The 19,745-nt window shown below is 31.7% G+C and overlaps 2 protein-coding genes across 2 annotated transcripts in view; one reads left to right on the top strand and one right to left on the bottom strand.

Annotated features, from left to right (window-relative positions):
* LOC130892607 (leishmanolysin-like peptidase) overlaps positions 1–3,939 on the top strand; it is a 43,088-nt gene extending 39,149 nt beyond the window's left edge. The window contains exon 13 of the mRNA XM_057798092.1: positions 800–3,939. Within this exon, the coding sequence (XP_057654075.1) occupies positions 800–958 (159 nt within the window). The 3' untranslated portion in view covers positions 959–3,939. The remainder of the gene's footprint in view (positions 1–799) is intronic.
* A 531-nt stretch (positions 3,940–4,470) lies between these two features.
* Positions 4,471–15,537, bottom strand: LOC130898006 (uncharacterized). Its single transcript, XM_057807029.1, has 4 exons — positions 15,326–15,537; positions 14,146–14,274; positions 10,485–10,649; positions 4,471–8,378 (listed from the first exon to the last, which is right to left on the bottom strand). Exons 1-4 carry the CDS (start codon positions 15,450–15,452, stop codon positions 8,311–8,313), a joined length of 489 nt encoding a protein of 162 aa, XP_057663012.1. The 5' UTR covers positions 15,453–15,537; the 3' UTR covers positions 4,471–8,310.
* Between the last annotated feature and the right edge of the window lie 4,208 nt (positions 15,538–19,745).

Raw genomic sequence — 19,745 nt, 5'->3', positions numbered from 1 at the left:
GCTGTTTTTATATCCAATTCGAGAATATTCCATAACTGCGAGCGGGTTAACTCGATCAGGTTCGGAATGTTCGGAAACGATTAAAAAATCTTTCTTGTGAAAGAATCTAAATTTTCAAAACACAAAAGTCTTGAAAATGCTTTTGGAGTCATCAAAGCGAAGGGAGTATAGAATTGTGCGATCGCATTGGCGTTAGTCCTTTCAGTTTTTTTGCTACTTTCTCGGCTAAAATAGCAATTATGATCGGCTTGACGCAATCAGGATCTTAATGTTCGGAAACTAACCCGTATCACGTTAATTTTTGTTCGTAAACTATTCGAGTTAATTAAGTCGTATAGTTATGTGATATGATTCTTTCAACCCCGATAGCCCTGTGGGTAAATACGATCAGCTTACGTTTTTTTATTTGTCTATGGTATGTCGAACGTTTCTGCCGAAAAATACCCTTCGATTACTATTAGACGGCATCTTTCCTTAAAACTCAAGAGGGAATTTACTTATCTGGGCTACGGTCGCTAGAGATGGCCTACAAAGAACTTTCTAAAAATTACGTAGCCTTCATTCTTGATAATTCCCTCATAGCCATTAGGTGAAATTAGATTCATTGATGTCATATCAGTATTATTAGTTTTTATTGAACACAATGTTTACACCACCGCTACACCAACACTCACGCGCGTTTCGATAAACGTGCGTCAGACAGTGGTGGTGTAAACAGTGTGTTCACTATTAAGATAAGGAGTTATAAAATGTCCATATTGTTGAATTGAATTATTGATGAAAAATTTATTACTTACAGAAAGAATTTAGCTCAAGAGGTGAACGCTGTAAAATGCGAGATGAGTCACCTCCTTCAACTTCATACCCAAGAGACGACTTACAGTGTGGCTGCCATATTGTCAAAGCTAGCAGTCTTCTTCTACTTCTCTCAATTATAGGAACACTAGCATTTATATGACAATAGATATAAGTAGATCATATATTATATATACTATATTATCTGTATGTTGTTTATACTATGAGGTTTTAGTTGTTTTTATCAAAATAAGACATCATGTGCATGTCATCGACTGATTTAATCTAAAAATACTAAAATCTCTCAGATTTAGATGATTTCAAACCTTTTCTTACAATTTTTTAGTTTGTTAGAACTACGAACAATTGAATTCAATTGTGATAAAACAGACAAGTAAGTGATTCAATCACCTAATTAGAACGAAGTATTTTTTAGCTGAAAGGTGTAAAAAAGGTTTTGAAACTTTTAAGTCACACTTTCTCTTTCTAATAAGTTTCTACATAGTATTATTTCAATTTTCCACCTTCTATAGTTAATTCTTAAAGATATAAATAAATCGTGACCAAACTTCCCCACCAACGAACTCAAGATATTAGACTAAGGCATTATTGGTTTTAATATTAAAAAAACCAACTGTAACGTTTTTAACACCTTGCTCAATGGATTTGTAATGCCGGCTGTACATGCTCATTGATATAACCTGAGAATGAGACATTCTGAGGTATATATTCTCGAGAATAAACCTATAATATAATAAACCTATACCAATAAAATTGCGTACAGGGAAAGCCGAAATTACTCTCGCTAAACGTTTTCTCTATGTTCTGGCATTGAGGTTAAAATAATCAGGAGTAGTCAGCACCAAGAACTCTTCCATAAGGAACTTGAATTCCACACAATCTAATTTTGTGAAGTCAAAAATTACACCAAGTGTGTAGCTATGAAAGCTTTAATTTTAGTGACATTAACAAGAAAAATGATCATATTTATCACTCGAGAGTTGACGATAGTCGTACTAAACTCAATTGATTCAGTGATTTATGTTACATCGGGTACATAAACTTTGCAGCGGTGGTGCAGTTATATGGCAAATTTATTGCTATAGAATAACGAGAGGTTTTCAAGACCCATTGCACGATGTCACATCCACCTTGTATTGTTTTTGAATGTATATCAAAATAATGGAACTGTGGGAAGGCTGGAGTTTCCATGACACAAACCACGTAATCCATTATTAAGTTGTTTATTTACATTTTACTATAAAGTGAGATATAATGTCTTTGTAATTTGTGACGTCAGTAGATAATCTGACAATTTTGGTTTAGTAAACCACCCTATTCTTTGAAGAAGTGTCCTTGGGTCAATATATCGGAAAAAGTTTCACTTTTAGAGTATTGAGTATTGTATGCTTCAAGTTCCTTTTTATTTATCATGGTAGTTTGTACATGTTTTTTTCACAAATTTCTGATTTTTTTTTGTAACAATATGTAAATAAACCAATTAAGACACGAACATAAAATAGAAAGGCGAAAATGTTTAATACTAAGTACTTTTTTTAGTTGATTCTTATTGTACTGCTTGACCAACTTTAGACCAAGTTAGTCAACGAGAGATATTCATGTGCAAGTCGCCCAAGAGTTTCAGTATTAATCACTAAATCATCCGGTAATTAAATTTTATTATTTTTTCAGTTCCTTAGCAAGTCTATGGGAGCAGATTCTAACACGTATTAAAAATATTTGCTCGTTCCATTAAATCATTTTAATGAAATTTATTATTTTTTTATCTTTTATGGGGTACTTTTCTGGCTATATTCTATGAGATTTCTTTGTTTTTGGAGACTACACAAGATAATCAAATTAAGACTTTGATTTGCGTTCGAATTGTCCATCTTTAATCTTCTTATAATACTCAATATCCTGTGGTCAGCTAAGTTCCATTTCTTTCGGTCCCAAGATTTATTCCACCAACATACTTTAGCACGAAATCATGTAAGATATAAATAAGCAAAAAAAGCTAATTTATATCTATCAATTCTTGACAAGTCTGGTATTCCTTCAATCTATTAGTCTTTAAAGTTAGTTGCAATGACCTCGCAATAACACTTAGATCATTATCCACGTTTCAAATAAATTAATTTCAATTATATGTTTCCAAAACTTTCATCAATAATTTATTTTATTAACAGGTGAGTATTTAGTTATAACCATATACATTTATAATAAGCCACGTTTAAAATAACATGACCTCAAAATAATATATTGATTCTTCAACTTTGGGACAATGTATCAATAATACGAGGTCTGGCTATTAAATAACGAGACTGGTTACGAAAATTTTATTCTAAACATTAAACTACATTCAAATGCCAGACCTCGTACATAGATTCGCTTCTAATAATTTAAATGATTGTTTTGTTACGAATTGAAATTTTTGAAAAAAGTCAATATATGTCATCTGTGTCTAGAGACATTTGAAGGGGCTTAGCAAAGTCCCACTTTTTTCACGCATAAATCTTCACTGAACTTCTTCCTGGTTAATCTTTCTATTTCGATGTTTTCATTTAATCTAAGAAGTATTTTTAAAATTGCCTGAATGCATTTATTATAAAAGGTTTATAAAGTAACATGTACACGTTGCTAAGTTTTTTAGTTTATCACGATTTTGAAAAAAATTTAGGATATTTAGAGTAATTAGTTTTACATTGTTTAATAATTAATCATTTATATAACTTGTATATATCTGCTCCCATCTGTGTAAATCACAACAAAAAGTAGAATATACCGTATTTTTAGTAATTTTGTTTTAAGAATTAGCTCAGTTTTTATATTTACATTCCAAAATTAATCGTGGCTGTGTTGACAAGTTTATTACTTTGTAACAAGAATAGTATGTAATTCATTGAGTGCGATGTTTTCTTTTTTATTTTTTCTGTACCAACGTCGTCCTTGAATTTGGTTTGTATCTTAACCAATCTGTTGTGATGTATTAGTTACGTTCCACATTCGTTACATTCAGTTTTAACTGAATTTCTCCAATAAATTAGAATCAAACGTTGTCTTTAGTATTAGGAACCAATGTTCTATTTATTTATAAAGAATCCATTATATGGCATAAGTATACACTAAAATTCCTTCATGTAATGTACCTTGTTGTTATTTTCCTCACCTCTTCTTGCAGCTAGAGAAGTATAAGTTGATATATATATATATATATATATATATATATATATATATATATATATATATATATATATATATTATATATATATATATATATATATATATATATATATATATATATATTATATATATATATATATATATATATATATATATATATATATATATATATATATATATATATATATATAGACATATATCTGCAAACTATTCGTTTTTCTTAATAATTGAAAAATGAACTCATTTTAACATTTTATTTATAAACGATGCATTATGATGACATATAAAATTACAATAAAAATTACATTTATATATATATATGTATATATATATGTATATATATATATATATATATATATATATATATATATATATATATATATATATATATTTTGTAATTTATTTTTTAACGAGTGCTTTTACATTTGTAATTCGTGTAAATAAATTCCAAGTGATGAATGTGTAGAAACTACAATATAAAAACCATACTTGTACTTTTTAATGCACCCAATTTTTTATTTTTGAAATTTAAAAACATATCGAAATAAATATCTTGTTTAAAAGCACACAATAACTACAAAGCGAAGTTAATTGTATTAGATTCACATCAGTTGGTATAAAACCTTAGATTTTTTAGTCCAGGAGTAATTATTCCACCTCAATTTTTTCATGCTATTCTCTTCAAATTGCCCTACTTATGATATACAAGCATGTTACTATGAAACAACCCCGTGTCATATTGTTTAAGCCGAAATTGTTTAAACAATAACAAAAAGAAATTGTTATCTTTCAACCAAACAAATTATTATTTTTTTCTATTCTATATACCAATAAAAAAAGTCCTAAGACTTTTCGCGATAAGGTTAATAAATATATAAATGGTTCTAAATGTTCTTGATTTTAGGTCTCTTTTGTTCTAAAATTAGTTTTTTTAATAATTTTTAGAAGATTCGATTGAAGTTTCGACTTTTCTTCAAGTCTTTATCAAAATATGATATTGACACTGAATAAATATGATATTAGAGTTATAAAGGATATAATACTTTATCCAAATATTTCACTAAAAAGAAATCTAAAACACCAAAAAAACCACCACAAAAGAAGTAATAATGTACTTGTACTAATTGTGATGCTGTCTACATAGGGCAAACATCTCAGGATTTAGAAAATAGACTAAGAAGTCATCAATACGATATAAAAAAGAATACTGCGGTAACGAACCATGAAATATCAAAAAATACACGAAAAAGAGAATTTTTAGAAATGGTTTACATTCATAAGAACGAAATAGCTATAAATGATAAAAAAGACTTAAATAATTTGAGTAAAATTTATTGATCTATTTTGTAAATTATAATAAAACTACAAATAATTTTATTGATTGAAGTACTGCTACATATTTGACATGTAAGGACTAAGGAAAAATCAATTTTTTCATGAAAACATTTTCGATTGGAAAAAAAACTAATTTTAAAACAGAAGTGACCTAAAATAAAGAACATTTAGATGCATTAATATATCAAAAGGTCTAAGAAATTAAAGAAATTTATGTATATGAATATAATAAAAAAGTAAAAATAAAAAAAAAATTTCAAAGATGCGAAGACCATAGACTTATGATCCTGATGAGCCGTACCATATAAATATTTCTTAAAATCATACACCAAAGAATATTCCGAAATTGTGAAAGAGACATAAATGACTCACAATTTGGGTTTAGGCAAGGGTTAGGCACAAGAAAGGCAATAGTCGCTTGTGCAGAACTGCTATGACAAGAGAAAGAACGTTTGCCTCTGTTTCATAGATTATTAAAAGGCATTCAATCACGTACAGCGCCACAAACTAATGCAGCTCCTCAAAAGGATCGATATAGATCAGAAAGATATCCGATGCATTGAAAACCTATACTGGAACCCTAAAGCGCAATTAAAACTAGACAACAGTATGTCCGACAAATCAAAAGGGGGGGTGCGACAAGGATGCATTTTGACTCCACTCCCATTTATATTCAGCAGCAATTTTTCATGAGGCCCTAGAGGATATATAAATGGGAATCAAAGTTAGTCGGACGTGGATTAACAATATAAATAATAAATAATTTTGATAATATGCATGACCTACAACAACTGATCAATGGGCCTAAACATCAATAACAAAAAAAACAAAATTTATGATTATTTCAAGAAACACAGATATGTTTGAAAACGCTATCATAACATGCCCTTAGAGAGGGTGGATAAATTCAAATATCTGAGAATCTGGCTCCTTGAAGACTGAGCATCAGACATAGAAATAAATAAAATGTATTGAACAAGCCAGACAGGCATTCTTGAGGTTTCGAAGAGTGCTTAGTTGTCCCGATTTTGATCTTAACCTACGACTGACTTTCGTGAAGTGCTACGTTTGGTCGGTGCTTGTCTACGGCATGGAAGGCTGGACATTGAAGACGACTGCGATTAACAAGTTGGAGGCTTTCGAGATGTGGCTGCGCCGTAGAATCCTTGGACGGCTAGATTGAAAAACGAAGAAGAAGAGAGGGATCGGAAGAAAGAAAAGATCTTAACTGCGAAGCATCAGGCAGTGGACATGAGTACACGATATACAATCCTTAATACACACCAAAGAATAGTTTTCGGTCCTCCTGGACTCTTTGAACTGTCAGTTAATTATTTCCATTCTAAAGAACAGGGAGAGATTGAGTGGGGCTTGTGACAAATTGTATCAAAAAGATCTTTTATTCTGTTTATGGTTTAAAACTTTTTTGAAATAAGTAAAAAAAATTACATGTGAGATTTCGTGAAACAATTTATATTAAATATGTGCTAGGAATTAGACTAATTTTGGGGCTGACAATGAAATTTAAAGTAATCTAATCGAAGCCGTAAACAAGTCAATTTTTTATTTCGTTTTTATTTATATTTTTAACAACAGTAATTTGAAATCATTCCAAGAATCTGAAAACAATCAGGCTTTTCCGATGTACATTCCTATAATATTGCATCCCACATAAAGAAAACTGCTTCTTTCTAGCCTACGGAAATAGTTAAAGCATCGAGGTTGAGTTTAGCAGACATGGTTAAAAATGGGATATTCTAAAACCTACCATGACATCAACATTTCCATAACACTATCTGATTTTTCGAGTTATAAATGAATCTATGGAAGGCTCGAAGGATGACAGTGTGATTGTAATTGTTGGTTTATAGGTTTTCTCAAAATTTAGCTCATTAATTCTCAAACGACCCAAAAAATTATGATCTAATCCTCAGCTCATATTTTATTCAATTTTGTGAATCTGTGTAATCGCCAAAAAAGAATTAATCCTCTAGTTTATATATCTGGTTTGAATCAATTACAAAACTTGTTTTATTCCGCGATAGAATATTTTAATATTGAACAAATCAAATTGTTTTTGTCCGCAAATGGGTTAGACCACCCTAACCTAACCTAACTATAAAACCAAGATTCACTTTGATTTTCCGTTGAAAGTAGTTACAACGGCCTTGCAGTCGCAGTTACGGTACACAAATATGTTTTTAAAGTTATAACGCTAATTTTAAAGCGTAACGGTGATAAACTTGATTGGTCGGCTGTGGTTGAGTCTGGAAGCCCCACACTGGGGTCGTTGGCGAGGGCCCACGTCTCGCTACTGTTTATGTTAATTGGTGAAAAAAAAAAAATAAATAAAAAAATATTACTTATTCTTTATCTCGCAGGTATTACATGAAAAAATTATTTATGTGAGAAAAAAAACTAATTAACAAATAAGGATTTGCGCAGAGTATAGTATTATATTTAGTTGAAAAAGGGGTACGTATAGACAATAGGTATACAATTTAGCTAGGTGCAAAATAAAGAATAGTGGAGGTTATTAATTGCAAACATATTGGGAATGGTACATCTTCTGTGGGTCTCTATGTATATTGAGAATTGCTACCTTGGATTTATTTTAAAATCGTCAAATAGAAGTAAAATATTTATTCTGATGATGATACATTTTCGCATGGTCTCATTTCAACTTCTAAAACACCCAATGAATTGTAGATCTATTATTAATAGAAAAAATATAATTGTATTTCGAGAAATCAAGTAGCAAAACTTTTAGGTACGTTTACAGTGAAAAAATCTAAGTGGTATCCATCTTATTAAAAAGATGGATTACTAAATTTTGACACATTTTATGACCTATACATTAACGCAGTACGAAAATTTTTTTGGACGGAAACAGTTCAAAATCGAAGCAAAAGCTATCTATCAATTCCTATTTTCTATTGTGCAGTTTTATTATTTTTTGTGAAAGAGTATTTGAGTCTAAAAAAATCTCCACACTTCTCAGTAAACCTTTGCTAAAGCTGCGACAAAAATTACTAAACCGGGTAACATCGTGTTCATTGCAGCACCTAAAACAAAAAAATAAAATACCATATCATAGTTTTGGTTTTAAATTTTTTTCACCATATTTTTTTTACCGATTATGTGTAGCTAGACTCGACGCTTATTGGCTGTTTTGAAAAATTAAATTAACGACTTTTTGTTTTTAATAAAATGTTAACGTTTAATTTAGCAATTTCTATGCATGGTATTAGTTCATAATTAATTAATTTAAGATTTTTAAGCATAAATACATGTTCTAGAATTTCGGTGGTTTTAAGTTTTTAATTCATAATGTCTATGATCGGTAATTGTCCTCTGTACATAAAAGTTTTTTTCATTATTATTCTTATTTTTATAGAAGCGAAAATTCTTTTCTGGAATATCAAATCCTGTTTTTAATTTTATTTGTTCGTATAAAATTACTCCCACTTCAATTAGACTAATGCCCCACAACAATGCTGAAAAATTTCAAAATGACAAGTGACTTTATCTAGAAATACCTACGTAAATGAAAACATTCATTTTAGCTACGTTTTCTGTTTTGAAATTTAACAGATTTAACGTCAGATGATCTAAATGAAGATCGTTTACACTAAATTGAACTGAGCTTGTATAATAATCAATACTAATAAATATAAAAAAAATTTACCAAAAACCGCTCACGAAACTGTATAATGTGTGTTTATAAATTAGAATATAATTACCGTAAACTACCCCTAAAACTAGTTCTATAATTTGAAAAAATAATATTAATCACGATATGAACAAACAATAATAGTTTCTGTTTATACACGCAGAACACTTTGGTGTTAAAGAGGCAGGGCCATATTTGTAATATTTCTGCTAGTAGATATTAGGTTTTTTTCTTCAGAAGGTATTTCAATATTTCTTAAATTAATCAATACCAAACATCCGTTTTTGACTTTCCACAATCTTATTAACTTCTAAATTCATCTCTTTTTATTCGTTTCAACTTTTATCCAGTTGATTTTTGTTTAGCACCAACTTTGGTAACCTCTTTCTATTTAATATTTCCAAAAGTACCAGACATATTATTCTTTGTGCATTGATTTGCGTTCAACTTTTTTCCCATTTCATATAACATGGCTTTCTTTTTTCTTATTTTCTCAATTTATTTTACGTTATACGTTACTTATAGGCATATATTTTTTTCAACTGACATGTAAAATACACAATCATTATATTAAATATCAAAAAAGTCACACCATGTATCACGTTGATCAGTTTCTGAAACACTTTACCTCGTACACATATTTACATATTTATTTTCCTTATAATGGAACGGACAGCATTTTCCTGTAACTGTGAAACACTTTTTAAAATTAACTTTGCTTTACAACGACCAAAACATTGTATATATTTCTGATTCTTTATACAAACCTAAAAATAAACAGTCTGTTTATCGACCCGATGCGATACATTTCTAATAAACAATGGACGTCAGCTTGGTTTCAAAAGGTTTATATCTTAAAGGTTTAAGGAATAATGATTTCCAATTTCAAATGACAGAATCGTTAAGTTTGATGTTTTTATCTAGGTAAAAATTTTTGTTTTTGTTTTATTTGCAAAAAATTTATTTCAGTTCAGTTCAGTTCACGTCTGTTACCCTGTTTAAACCAAACTTCCTTAGAGGCAGGTACATTTTACTCGCCCAAGTAGCATCTGTTTAAATTACATATTTATAAAAATAATACATTTATATCTACCTCTATGGTAGATACAACAAAATTGTCGGCAAGGGTTTTTAAACGAGTTTTTATAATCTGCAATTGATATTCGGAAAACTATTGCATAGAAATATACACTAATATATTGGTTAGAGTATTTATTTTCTTATATAAAGTGTTCCGGGACTTGATACCAAAAATTCGGGAGTGAGTAGATGACGTCTTATGAGAATTTTTTTTATGTTAGCATTATTTTCACGTCACCTACTCACACCAGAATTTTTGGCATCAAGACCCGGAACACCTTGTATTTCTTAAATTTTTTAGGTACGTATGTTTTGATATTTTAAGAAAGAACTTTGAATTTCCGTTTATCATTTTTTAGACCCGAATTATTGACTTAAGCTTAAGCTTTTAACGTTTTGGATTAATGGATAAACTTACCACTACATTGTCCTCCATTAGGAAATAAACCCTCCGTACATTGACATATTAATATTGGATTATTATTACCATTTGGTGGGAAATTATTTGATTTCTTGTCTTTTGGTTCTACACACACAGCGTTGTCCACACATTCATTATCATTTTGACATATATGGTTGGGTCCTAAACAAATATATAAAATAAGGAGCTAGATAAAAATAAAGCTTACATATTGATATGGTCAATTTTAAACCATTTTTTTTTTCAAAAAAATATAGTTTGATACCTTTTGTGTCCTTTTAGAGACAAATCTATGTAAACGGACATTTCAACAGTAACATACAGCCCTAATTCAAAGATCAATAACGAAATCTCAAATAGGCCAAAAGAGTTCAAAGACCATGATGTTTTATTCATATCATTCTTATTTCTAACAGTATAAAGGGTTACCATATTCCTTATCAGGCGTATGCAAATACAGCAATTTCACAACGGAATCAGGATCATAAATTTGGCCTTTCACTTCTTACACGATACCAAAATTTTATTGAGATAGGACAAAAGGTTAAACTATTTGGTTTCTATCTGATGGCGTTACTAGCAACAGAAACTATATCTATAACCACCGTAGTGCACACTTGATCTTTTCCATATACAGGCGGAATTATCTGAGGAATACGCATTAGATTTTTGTCTAGGTGACACCCAGAAGTATCTTAAAGGTGACAGTCGATAAAAAACATTCTATCATGCTAAAATAAGTGTCGCTATCCAAAGGCGTAGCTACACTTTTATTTTGGGGGGTGCTGAAATAAGCAGGAAGGTTGTGATGATGTAGCAGTTTCATTGGTATAAAAAAAACGAACAGGAAACAAAATGATAAAAAAAGTCGGTTTAGAACAGAATACTTATATTATATATCTACAATTAGTTAATTATTACTACAGTTAGTTGTAAATTTAATATTGCTTTTATACCACGAGAAATTACAAGAAAATTTATCTTCTTTGCCATTGTTGCCAAAAGTGACAATTCCGACCACTCAATAAACATTGAACCGAACAAGTATCGAAATCCAGGAAGCAATCTGTAAGCGAAGGCGGGCGATTATTTGCAAAAAGCACACACTTCTAGCCACTGATCTAGTGCAATCCACACGTGTTTTGTATTAATCACTAAACACTTACAGTAATTAGTGGCGGATTTGCCACCTATACGCTCTTTTGCCGCTTCTACTGACGTCAAAAATTAGTTCCCAATTATTTCAATTACATTTTTTATCAATAAAATTTGTACTTCATAATTAGAGAAGATGTCCTCGATTATTCTCTCCAAAGAGAATTTTTAAAAGACATTATTTTGAACGAAGAAAATTCGAATCATGTACTAAGGTTCATAGTACATAGCAGCGTTGTGTGCGGCCAAGGACCGTTGAGCAAATAGGTGTCGTGTCCCACATGACGATACCAAAGGACGATGTCCCTTTGAGAAGCTGATCAGCCGTTTTTTCTTTAACCTTTTGATATCGTTATTCAACTTGTAAAACTTGCTCAAGAGTTTGAACCAAGTGCTGGACACTCACAAATGACGTGGTTTGCAGTTTCATCCTCCTCCACAAATTAGCTGCACTCCGGATCGTTCGTGAGTGAGTTAAGGTAAGGTATTAATGAAGTTTACATAATAAGTAAACAAGTAACGTTGATACATATTTTGTTCTTAATTATGTGATGTTATTCCAGTTAAATTACAAAAACATCTCAATATATTTGTGCAGGCCTGTGAATTCCTAAAATCATGATCTGCTTTTTCCTCGTGCCAAAAACAGGAGCAACGTATCTATCTCAAATTTTTCGTTAAATTCAAAAAAACTCCGACTGAATGCTATAAATTGTTGCAAGAGGCCTACGGGGACAATTCTCTATCTCGCGCGAGTGTTTTTGAGTAGTCTAACTGCTTTAGTGAGTGCCTAGAGAAAACTGAAGATGACCAGCGCCCAGGTCGTCCTGTGAATGTTTCAACTCCGGAAACAGTGACCAAAATCAACCAAATTGTGCGTGCAGATCGTCGAATGAGCATCCGGATGATTGCCGAGGCTGTAAACGCCGATAAAGAGACGGTTAAAAAAATTTTACACATGAGAAAAGTCTGTGCGAAGTTGGTGCCAAAAAATGTGACTCTTGACTAAAAGCTCTTGCGTCAACAGGTCTGATCAGATGTCTTTGAAAAGTTAGACAAAGAACTGTTTTGAAAGGGACCCAATTTGAGTCGATGGAAGCGGTAAAGCAAAAAACGGCAGAGCTCCTGAAGACCCTCACCAAAGAAAACTTCCAGTACTGCTTCGATCAATGAAAAAAGTGTATTGGTGATCAGTGAAAAAACCTGTGTGGCGAAATGAAGGGAGTATATTGAAGGGGAGCATTAGAATATACAATAATTTTTATAATAAAACCCTTTTTCGTAACCAGTTTCGTTATTTAATAGCCAGACCTCGTATTTAACAAAGGATTAAGGAATTGTTTGTAGAAACGTTCAATTATTTAGTATACTGCACATAACACTATATTTCAGCTTTCAACTTCTTTTGTTTCCCTATATAATTAATAATTTTTTAATTTATAAATTTAATTAAAACATTTTTCAACAAAATTTACCGTACCTGAAATTTGCCGCAGTAGGCTACAGCTTACTCAGTCTGCTGGTAACACTAACCAAAGTTTAAATTAACCTCAAATGTTAGTAATTTATAATAGTGAATAAATTTGAATATAAATAATTGTGCCTTTTCCTAATAGTTTCTTTCAGAAACATGGAATAAAATGTATAGGCAATGTAATGCAAGATGCAATATTTCTTGATCAAAAGCATGCGCAGATGAAGTTCAGCTTATTGCGTGTAATTTACAATTCAAGGGAAAAATGAGGTTCTGATCTGCTGATAATACGTCTCTCGCAAAGAATTTCTGAGTTATTCTACGTTTTATTTAACGTTTTCTAACTGTTTCTTTATCCATTCTCAACTAATTTTTGTATGTTTTTTTGTCTTAATCTTTAGTTAAACTCATGTCTCTCCATGTTCTATCCATCCAGAGCCACCATCGTCTGTGTGCTCTTTTATGTCTATCAGACTCCAATAGCAAGATGGAGACGATATAATTATTGCTAGTGACGCACTGACTCCTTTTTCTTGTTTACTTCACCTAGCTTTGTTATTTTCATTTTTTGAATGTTCAAAATATTAAATAAAGCTTGAGGTTGGAAGTATGTTTACTTTTACTTTTGGAATTTTTATTAGCGGTAACCATGATGCAATGGTAAGAGACTTGCATACTTTCAAGCGATGTGCTATATTCCTCTATGTAATATTTTGATTTTGCAAGGGATTGCATGCATCATGTGAAGTGGCCTTTAAGGAATTTGCAATTAAAATATGACATGTGTGTGCTCAACATTTCTTAATGTTTTTATTTCAATTTTCTCTTGTGCACTATTGGTCCGAAAAGCTCGTTGGGGTGATGCTGTTGAATAAAAATTTGATAAAACTCATTTTCTGCTACAGAAATTTTATATAAAACTAAGAAACTATAATTGTTTGATAATTTCATAATGTTTCTTTGTCGTATTTAACGCAATATTGAATAAATTTTTAATCAAAAAGGAAATTCCAAAGCAAATAAAATTACCTTTAATTTGAGCCTTACATATTCCATTCAAAGGATGACTATTGTCTCCACATAAGCAGTATTGGCGTAAGCACGTTGTTCCTTTGATTAATGTACAATTGTTTTGATTTGTACATGGTTTTCCACCTACTGTAATAATAAAGAAAAAGACTTAACTTAGCGTGTTAGAGAAAAATCACGTTAAACATTTAATTAGAAGTTCTGAAAACGTTTTTGATATTCATACTAAATATACTTGCCACTACACTATTTGACGCGCGTTTCGACATTAAATTTATCGTCTTATCGAGATGGGCGTCAAAAAAAGTGTATTATTAGTATTTATAGTATAGATCGTTTTGTCATAGCTTTCTAATGATAAAAAATTTTTACCAATCATAGGAACGCCCAAAAATCGCTTTATCGTTCCTCTGGATGAGTATTAGTTTCAAAGATTTCAAACATCGTTTTTCACTTGATAAACGGTTAGTTCTTAGCTTGACAAAATGATAAAGTAACAAAATGAACTACCCTTCAATAGGCATTATTGTCAATGAAAAATCTACCAATAAGAAACTTAAAAACAAAAAAAATGAAGAGAATGTGAGAATGGACAAAAATTTTCAATGATTTCAGCAAATAACTGAATAATAATAAAAAATTTATATTAATCCATGAATTGATGAAATTCATGGTTTTGTAATAATGATTATTGGCGATATAACTAATGAAAAAGCTGCGATAGTAAAATATATTGGATCGGATGGACAATATTATATTAGATCATAATATTACCATCGCAATAAAATATCTAATAATTTATTGTTTATCATTTGCGACATATTTGCTCACATGAAACATCAAAGGTTTTAATAAATTAGCGCATATAATTCAAGTGGAAAAACCAAAAATATTAAAAATAACGAATTTGATACGAGATATTTGTAATAATTTTTAGTATTTAACTGAAAATTGAGCAAAAAAAGCTTATGGTACTTATAAACTTGAAAAAACTACCACTGTGAAAACTGAAGAAAAAGATAACGCATAGAACGTAACAAACAAAACTTGTTTTCATGATGAAAAGAAAACCACTAAATATGGAAATGGTAGAAATTGTCGATGTCGTGAATTGTCCTGTTATAAAAAGTAATAAAAGCCAAAAATTATCGATATAAAATAAAACGGTGTCATATCGTACCAATTGTAGTTTGTACAGGCCCTTGATTATTGGATTTTCCAAAAGTGGTTAGTCCATGAGCGTGGTTAAACCCCGCGAACACCAAAATTATTGGAATTATAGACACTGTCACACACAATGCGTTCATCTTGCACTGAACAGTCTTAAAGACTTCTCACAAGTTTTTGCAATCACAGCCTTCGTTGAAATGCGATGTTGCTGCTGCAACCTTATTAACCTATACTACGCTTGCGTCTTTTCTCTTTAAGTCATGCACGTGTTAGTTTTCCAATACTCGGTAGCCGAATAATAATAAAAGAAATCAAGTAATACACAGATATTAATTAGCAATAATTGCGTGATTGTCTTCTAGAACTTCTATCTGTAATTTTTACTTCAAGTAAGGAAGAGCAAGTAAAAAGATCAAAATATGTAATTTTAAAGAGTGTTGACTATATAAATGAATTTATAATACGCAAAAAATCCAGAGGCAACCAGTATAATATTTAAATTCCAAACATATATAGAAGATACTCTCGTACGCACGGTTTAGGAGATCTTTTAATTTTAAATTATTGTGTGTATAGAGAAAAAATTTTAAAAATTGTTAAGGACTTTCACATTAAACTATATAGAAACCAGACTCAAGTAGGAACATCAGAAAATGCATCCCACATATTAACCCAGGGATTAAAAAACATGCCAATGATAACAAATGAAAAGGTCCTAAAATCGTTGTCAGAAATGAAGAAGAAAACCACAGGGCGAAGACGATATTGTGGTGCAAGCCAATAAATGCTTAGTGGATGAAACAACCCTAAAATTGTGGAACAATGCCACTATTGTATACTGTACACCTACGAGGATGGAACCAACAAAGAAAACACAAAAATTTTAGAAAAAATTATATTCATTTTTCAACGTAATCTTCTTTTAGCTCTACACACTTTTCCACGTGGTGTTCAATAAGCTCTATACCCTTTTTATAATAAGATTCATCAAGCTACTCAAAATAGTCATTATTTGCCGACATCACTTTTCATTGTTGGAAAATCTTTGACCACCAAGACTCTTTTTCAAATCTGGGAACAGAAAATAATCTTAGGGAGTTAACTTCGGCGAAAAGGGTGTATGTTGTAGCAATTTAATTTTAATTAATCAATTTTGGCCATTGCAATAACGGATATGTAAGCTGGAACAACATTTTCTTCTTAGCCAAAAACTTGATTTCTTCACTAAAACGTTGCAATAAGTTCGTATAATACTCACAGTTGATAGTTTCTCCTTTTTCAAGATAGTTATTGAAAATGATCCCACGTGAATCCCAAAAAACCGACCACATGATCTTGCCTGCAGATGGAACGATCTTTGCCTTAATTGGAGCTGGCTCTCTATTTTCAGTCGATAGTTGTTGTTCTTTTATTTCGTGTGTGAAGTGATAGACCCACGTTCCAACCATGGTTACGAAACGTGGGTCCATCCATCTTCATGACTCTGTTTCCTTGTGAGCAAACGCGGTACCCATCTTGCGCACAGGGGTTTCTCATGTCCAAATGTCCAGTTAATATGCAATCTACAGCACTTTTTTAAACGCCTACTGTGTCGCGCACTTTCAGTCGACGATCATCCACTACCGCCTTAAGGATTTCACCTCATTTGGTCGATGCTGGTCTTCACAAGGCGGTGAGTATTGACCAAAATCATTACTGCGCGGCTGACTAACAAACTTGACTTATATCAGCTTAGAGAGCAGGTTTCCGAGTTGGATATGGAATGACCATTTCCACGTGATAAAATCATCAATAGAAAAAAGTGTAGAATTCAAAAAGCCCATAGTATTATTCGTCGACTATGAAAAGACATTTGACTGCCGTATATTTCTATATTACGGCAAATATATCTGCAGGTTGAAGTACATGCATAAAACGGCTCCCAACGAGGTGATACTTCTTCAAAACTCTCAGAATATATGTTTCAAAATTCCGAACTAAACAGTAAGGGCATAAAGATGAATACAGAAAAGCTAAACCATTTGAGTTTTGCTGACGATATTATGTTGATCTCAGACCGAGGCAAATAAAATGAACTCAGAACTACCTACAGCTTCCCATAGAGTAGGCTTATATTTAAACATTGCCAGGACCCAATTTATGACAAATTTAGACCCCAATTGTAACCTAACGGAAAAGAAATCTAATACGTAACATCCTACAAATATCTGGAACATGAGATTAGAATGTGAAGAGCTAATTAAACCTGAGAACTAAACAAAAGGATTTGAGCTACATTTGGCAAGCTAAGACATGTATTCGAGTCATATATATGTAACGATACGTCTGAAACGAAAGGTATGTGAACAATGTGCCCTCCAAGTATTGACTTAACTTTTGGAAACACTAACATTGATACAATTAGGAGGAACGAAGAGCTGAGTGAAAGATCAAAAGTTATGGATGCAACTAAAAAAGATTGTTAAGTTATAGATGAACGAACGGTATACTAGAATTGCGTCCCAGGGATGAAGCATACAGAAACAGGGAATGACCGCCGACGAGATGTACGGGCGATTTGGAAAATATATCTTCCAACTGGATCCAAGTTTCCAAAAACCAAACAGATTGGTGTAGATTAAGAGGTGCTTATATCCAGTAGTGGACAGGCTGCTAAATGATTTCACATAAAATCCTTCTTAATCAATCCATGATGTTATATATAACCAAATAAAATTTTCTACAATATCTGTTACATCAGAATCATGGATGATATGTGACAGACCAATGAGGACGATGTGAAAGTAAAATTAGAAGAAGCTTTGATATATTTGTTGCTTCCTTGCGAAAACGAAAAGGTCCTGATGTTAAGTCCACTGACAATAGAAATTACTTACAAGTTATCAGATTGCTTGTCATAATGGCTGCCACGAGCCAAAACTTATCCTGTTTGCTGAGTGCCTTTCAACTCTCTAACAGTAAAAGAAAACTTTGTGTATTTACTTGTTACAGAACACGTGATCCATCATTGGCTATAACAAAAAATAATCGGTTGTTTCCAAATTTATCCCTATTAAAATAAAAATTTCCATTTTCTACGTTAATGAAGCTAGAACATTAGTTTGGCTCGCCGTATAATGTCCAGTTTCTTAACAAGATCTTAAGCCGATAACATTTTAGCGGCCATAGCGGCGCCTTAAAGAAACCACCTCACGCAATCAGTTACGTCACAACCTGCAACCCCCTGCTGAAATTTTACCTCACATATAAATGAGCGTAACGACATAAAAATTCCCTCTCTCTATAACCTCTAGGCGGGTATTTTTGATCGAAGAAAAATAATTACATACACAACCTATCAGATACATTTGATATAGATGACGTCAAAACTGATTCGATCAAATAGTCGAATCGGGGTATTCTAATTTGCATATTTTGGTAATAGTGAATTATTTCAATTACGAAAAGTGTTTCCTAGAAAGAAATCAATGAATATACAAATCATCAACCTTCTACAAGTACAAATTAATGTTTGTCCATCCCAACGAGCCGCCAATGGTCTTTCGAATTGTGAATATGATTTTTTTCGGTAATACCAAGTTATTATTTGTTTGGTAGTCTTTTTTGAACATTGCATAGATTGGATCTAAGTATTTGTATGTTTGGATTTGGGGCCTAATATCTTATCCTTTCTTGCTGCAATGTGGAAAACCCTGTGTTTTACATCTGATCCATTAATCCCATTGCTTTCGAATGTGTGATGGCTTCAATTGCCAGACAACTTCGTCTTATATTTTATGCGCTCCCAAGTGCAGTGCCCTGGAGCTCTTCAGTGTTTCACACTTCGAAAGAATGTAGATAGAACCTGCACCCCGTATTATCTTCTAGGTCTAGGATCTTCAGGTGTTTGTTAAGCCGACAGTGACTCAATAGAACTCCTGTTAGTATTCGTAGATTGTTCCTACTTAGGTTGATACATTCTGCAGATCTATTCTGGTTATAGTTTCTCAGAAGAGTCTTTGCCTTTCTCAGCTCTTATAGGTTGTGCCTAAAATTGATTTTGCTCCTATTTACCTTCTTTTCCAGTGCTTTTTCCATTGCTCTGTAGCTGATACCACAGGTCCCATGAAGGGCTTATCAGCTATTTCATTTTACTTTGCTCTGGTGTATCCCGGAAATCTAAGTGTTGGCTTTTCTAAAGTTTTGCAAAAGAGAATACTTAGAATTGAATACATAGAGGCAAAAGACATTGTTTGCTACTCTCAATTTATATTTTGACAGCCAACAATTTGTAAAAAATCTCTTGTCTCCTTGAAACCAATTACTTCAACCTAGTTTCTTGGTGTAAATATGATCTATGTCTTCAAGATATTATCCGTTAATAAATTCTATGATAATTTTACAAATAAAATCAATATATCCTGTACTAATGTATATAATATACTTATTCA

Source organism: Diorhabda carinulata, chromosome 1 (assembly GCF_026250575.1).
Source record: "Diorhabda carinulata isolate Delta chromosome 1, icDioCari1.1, whole genome shotgun sequence".
Taxonomy (NCBI): Eukaryota; Metazoa; Arthropoda; class Insecta; order Coleoptera; family Chrysomelidae; genus Diorhabda; species Diorhabda carinulata.
The sequence above is the reverse complement of the archived record's forward strand: the minus strand, read 5'-3'. Positions and strand labels throughout refer to the sequence as shown.

What these genes read in the sequence shown, in the direction of transcription:
- LOC130898006 (XM_057807029.1), bottom strand. Translation starts at nt 15,452, where the DNA reads ATGAACGCATTGTGTGTGACAGTGTCTATAATTCCAATAATTTTGGTG. An exon ending in ATGTAAGGCTCAAATTAAAG is followed by an intron (nt 10,650 to 14,145) that starts GTAATTTTATTT and finishes ATATTTGTTTAG; the next exon opens with GACCCAACCATATATGTCAA. An exon ending in TAATGGAGGACAATGTAGTG is followed by an intron (nt 8,379 to 10,484) that starts GTAAGTTTATCC and finishes TTTTTGTTTTAG; the next exon opens with GTGCTGCAATGAACACGATG.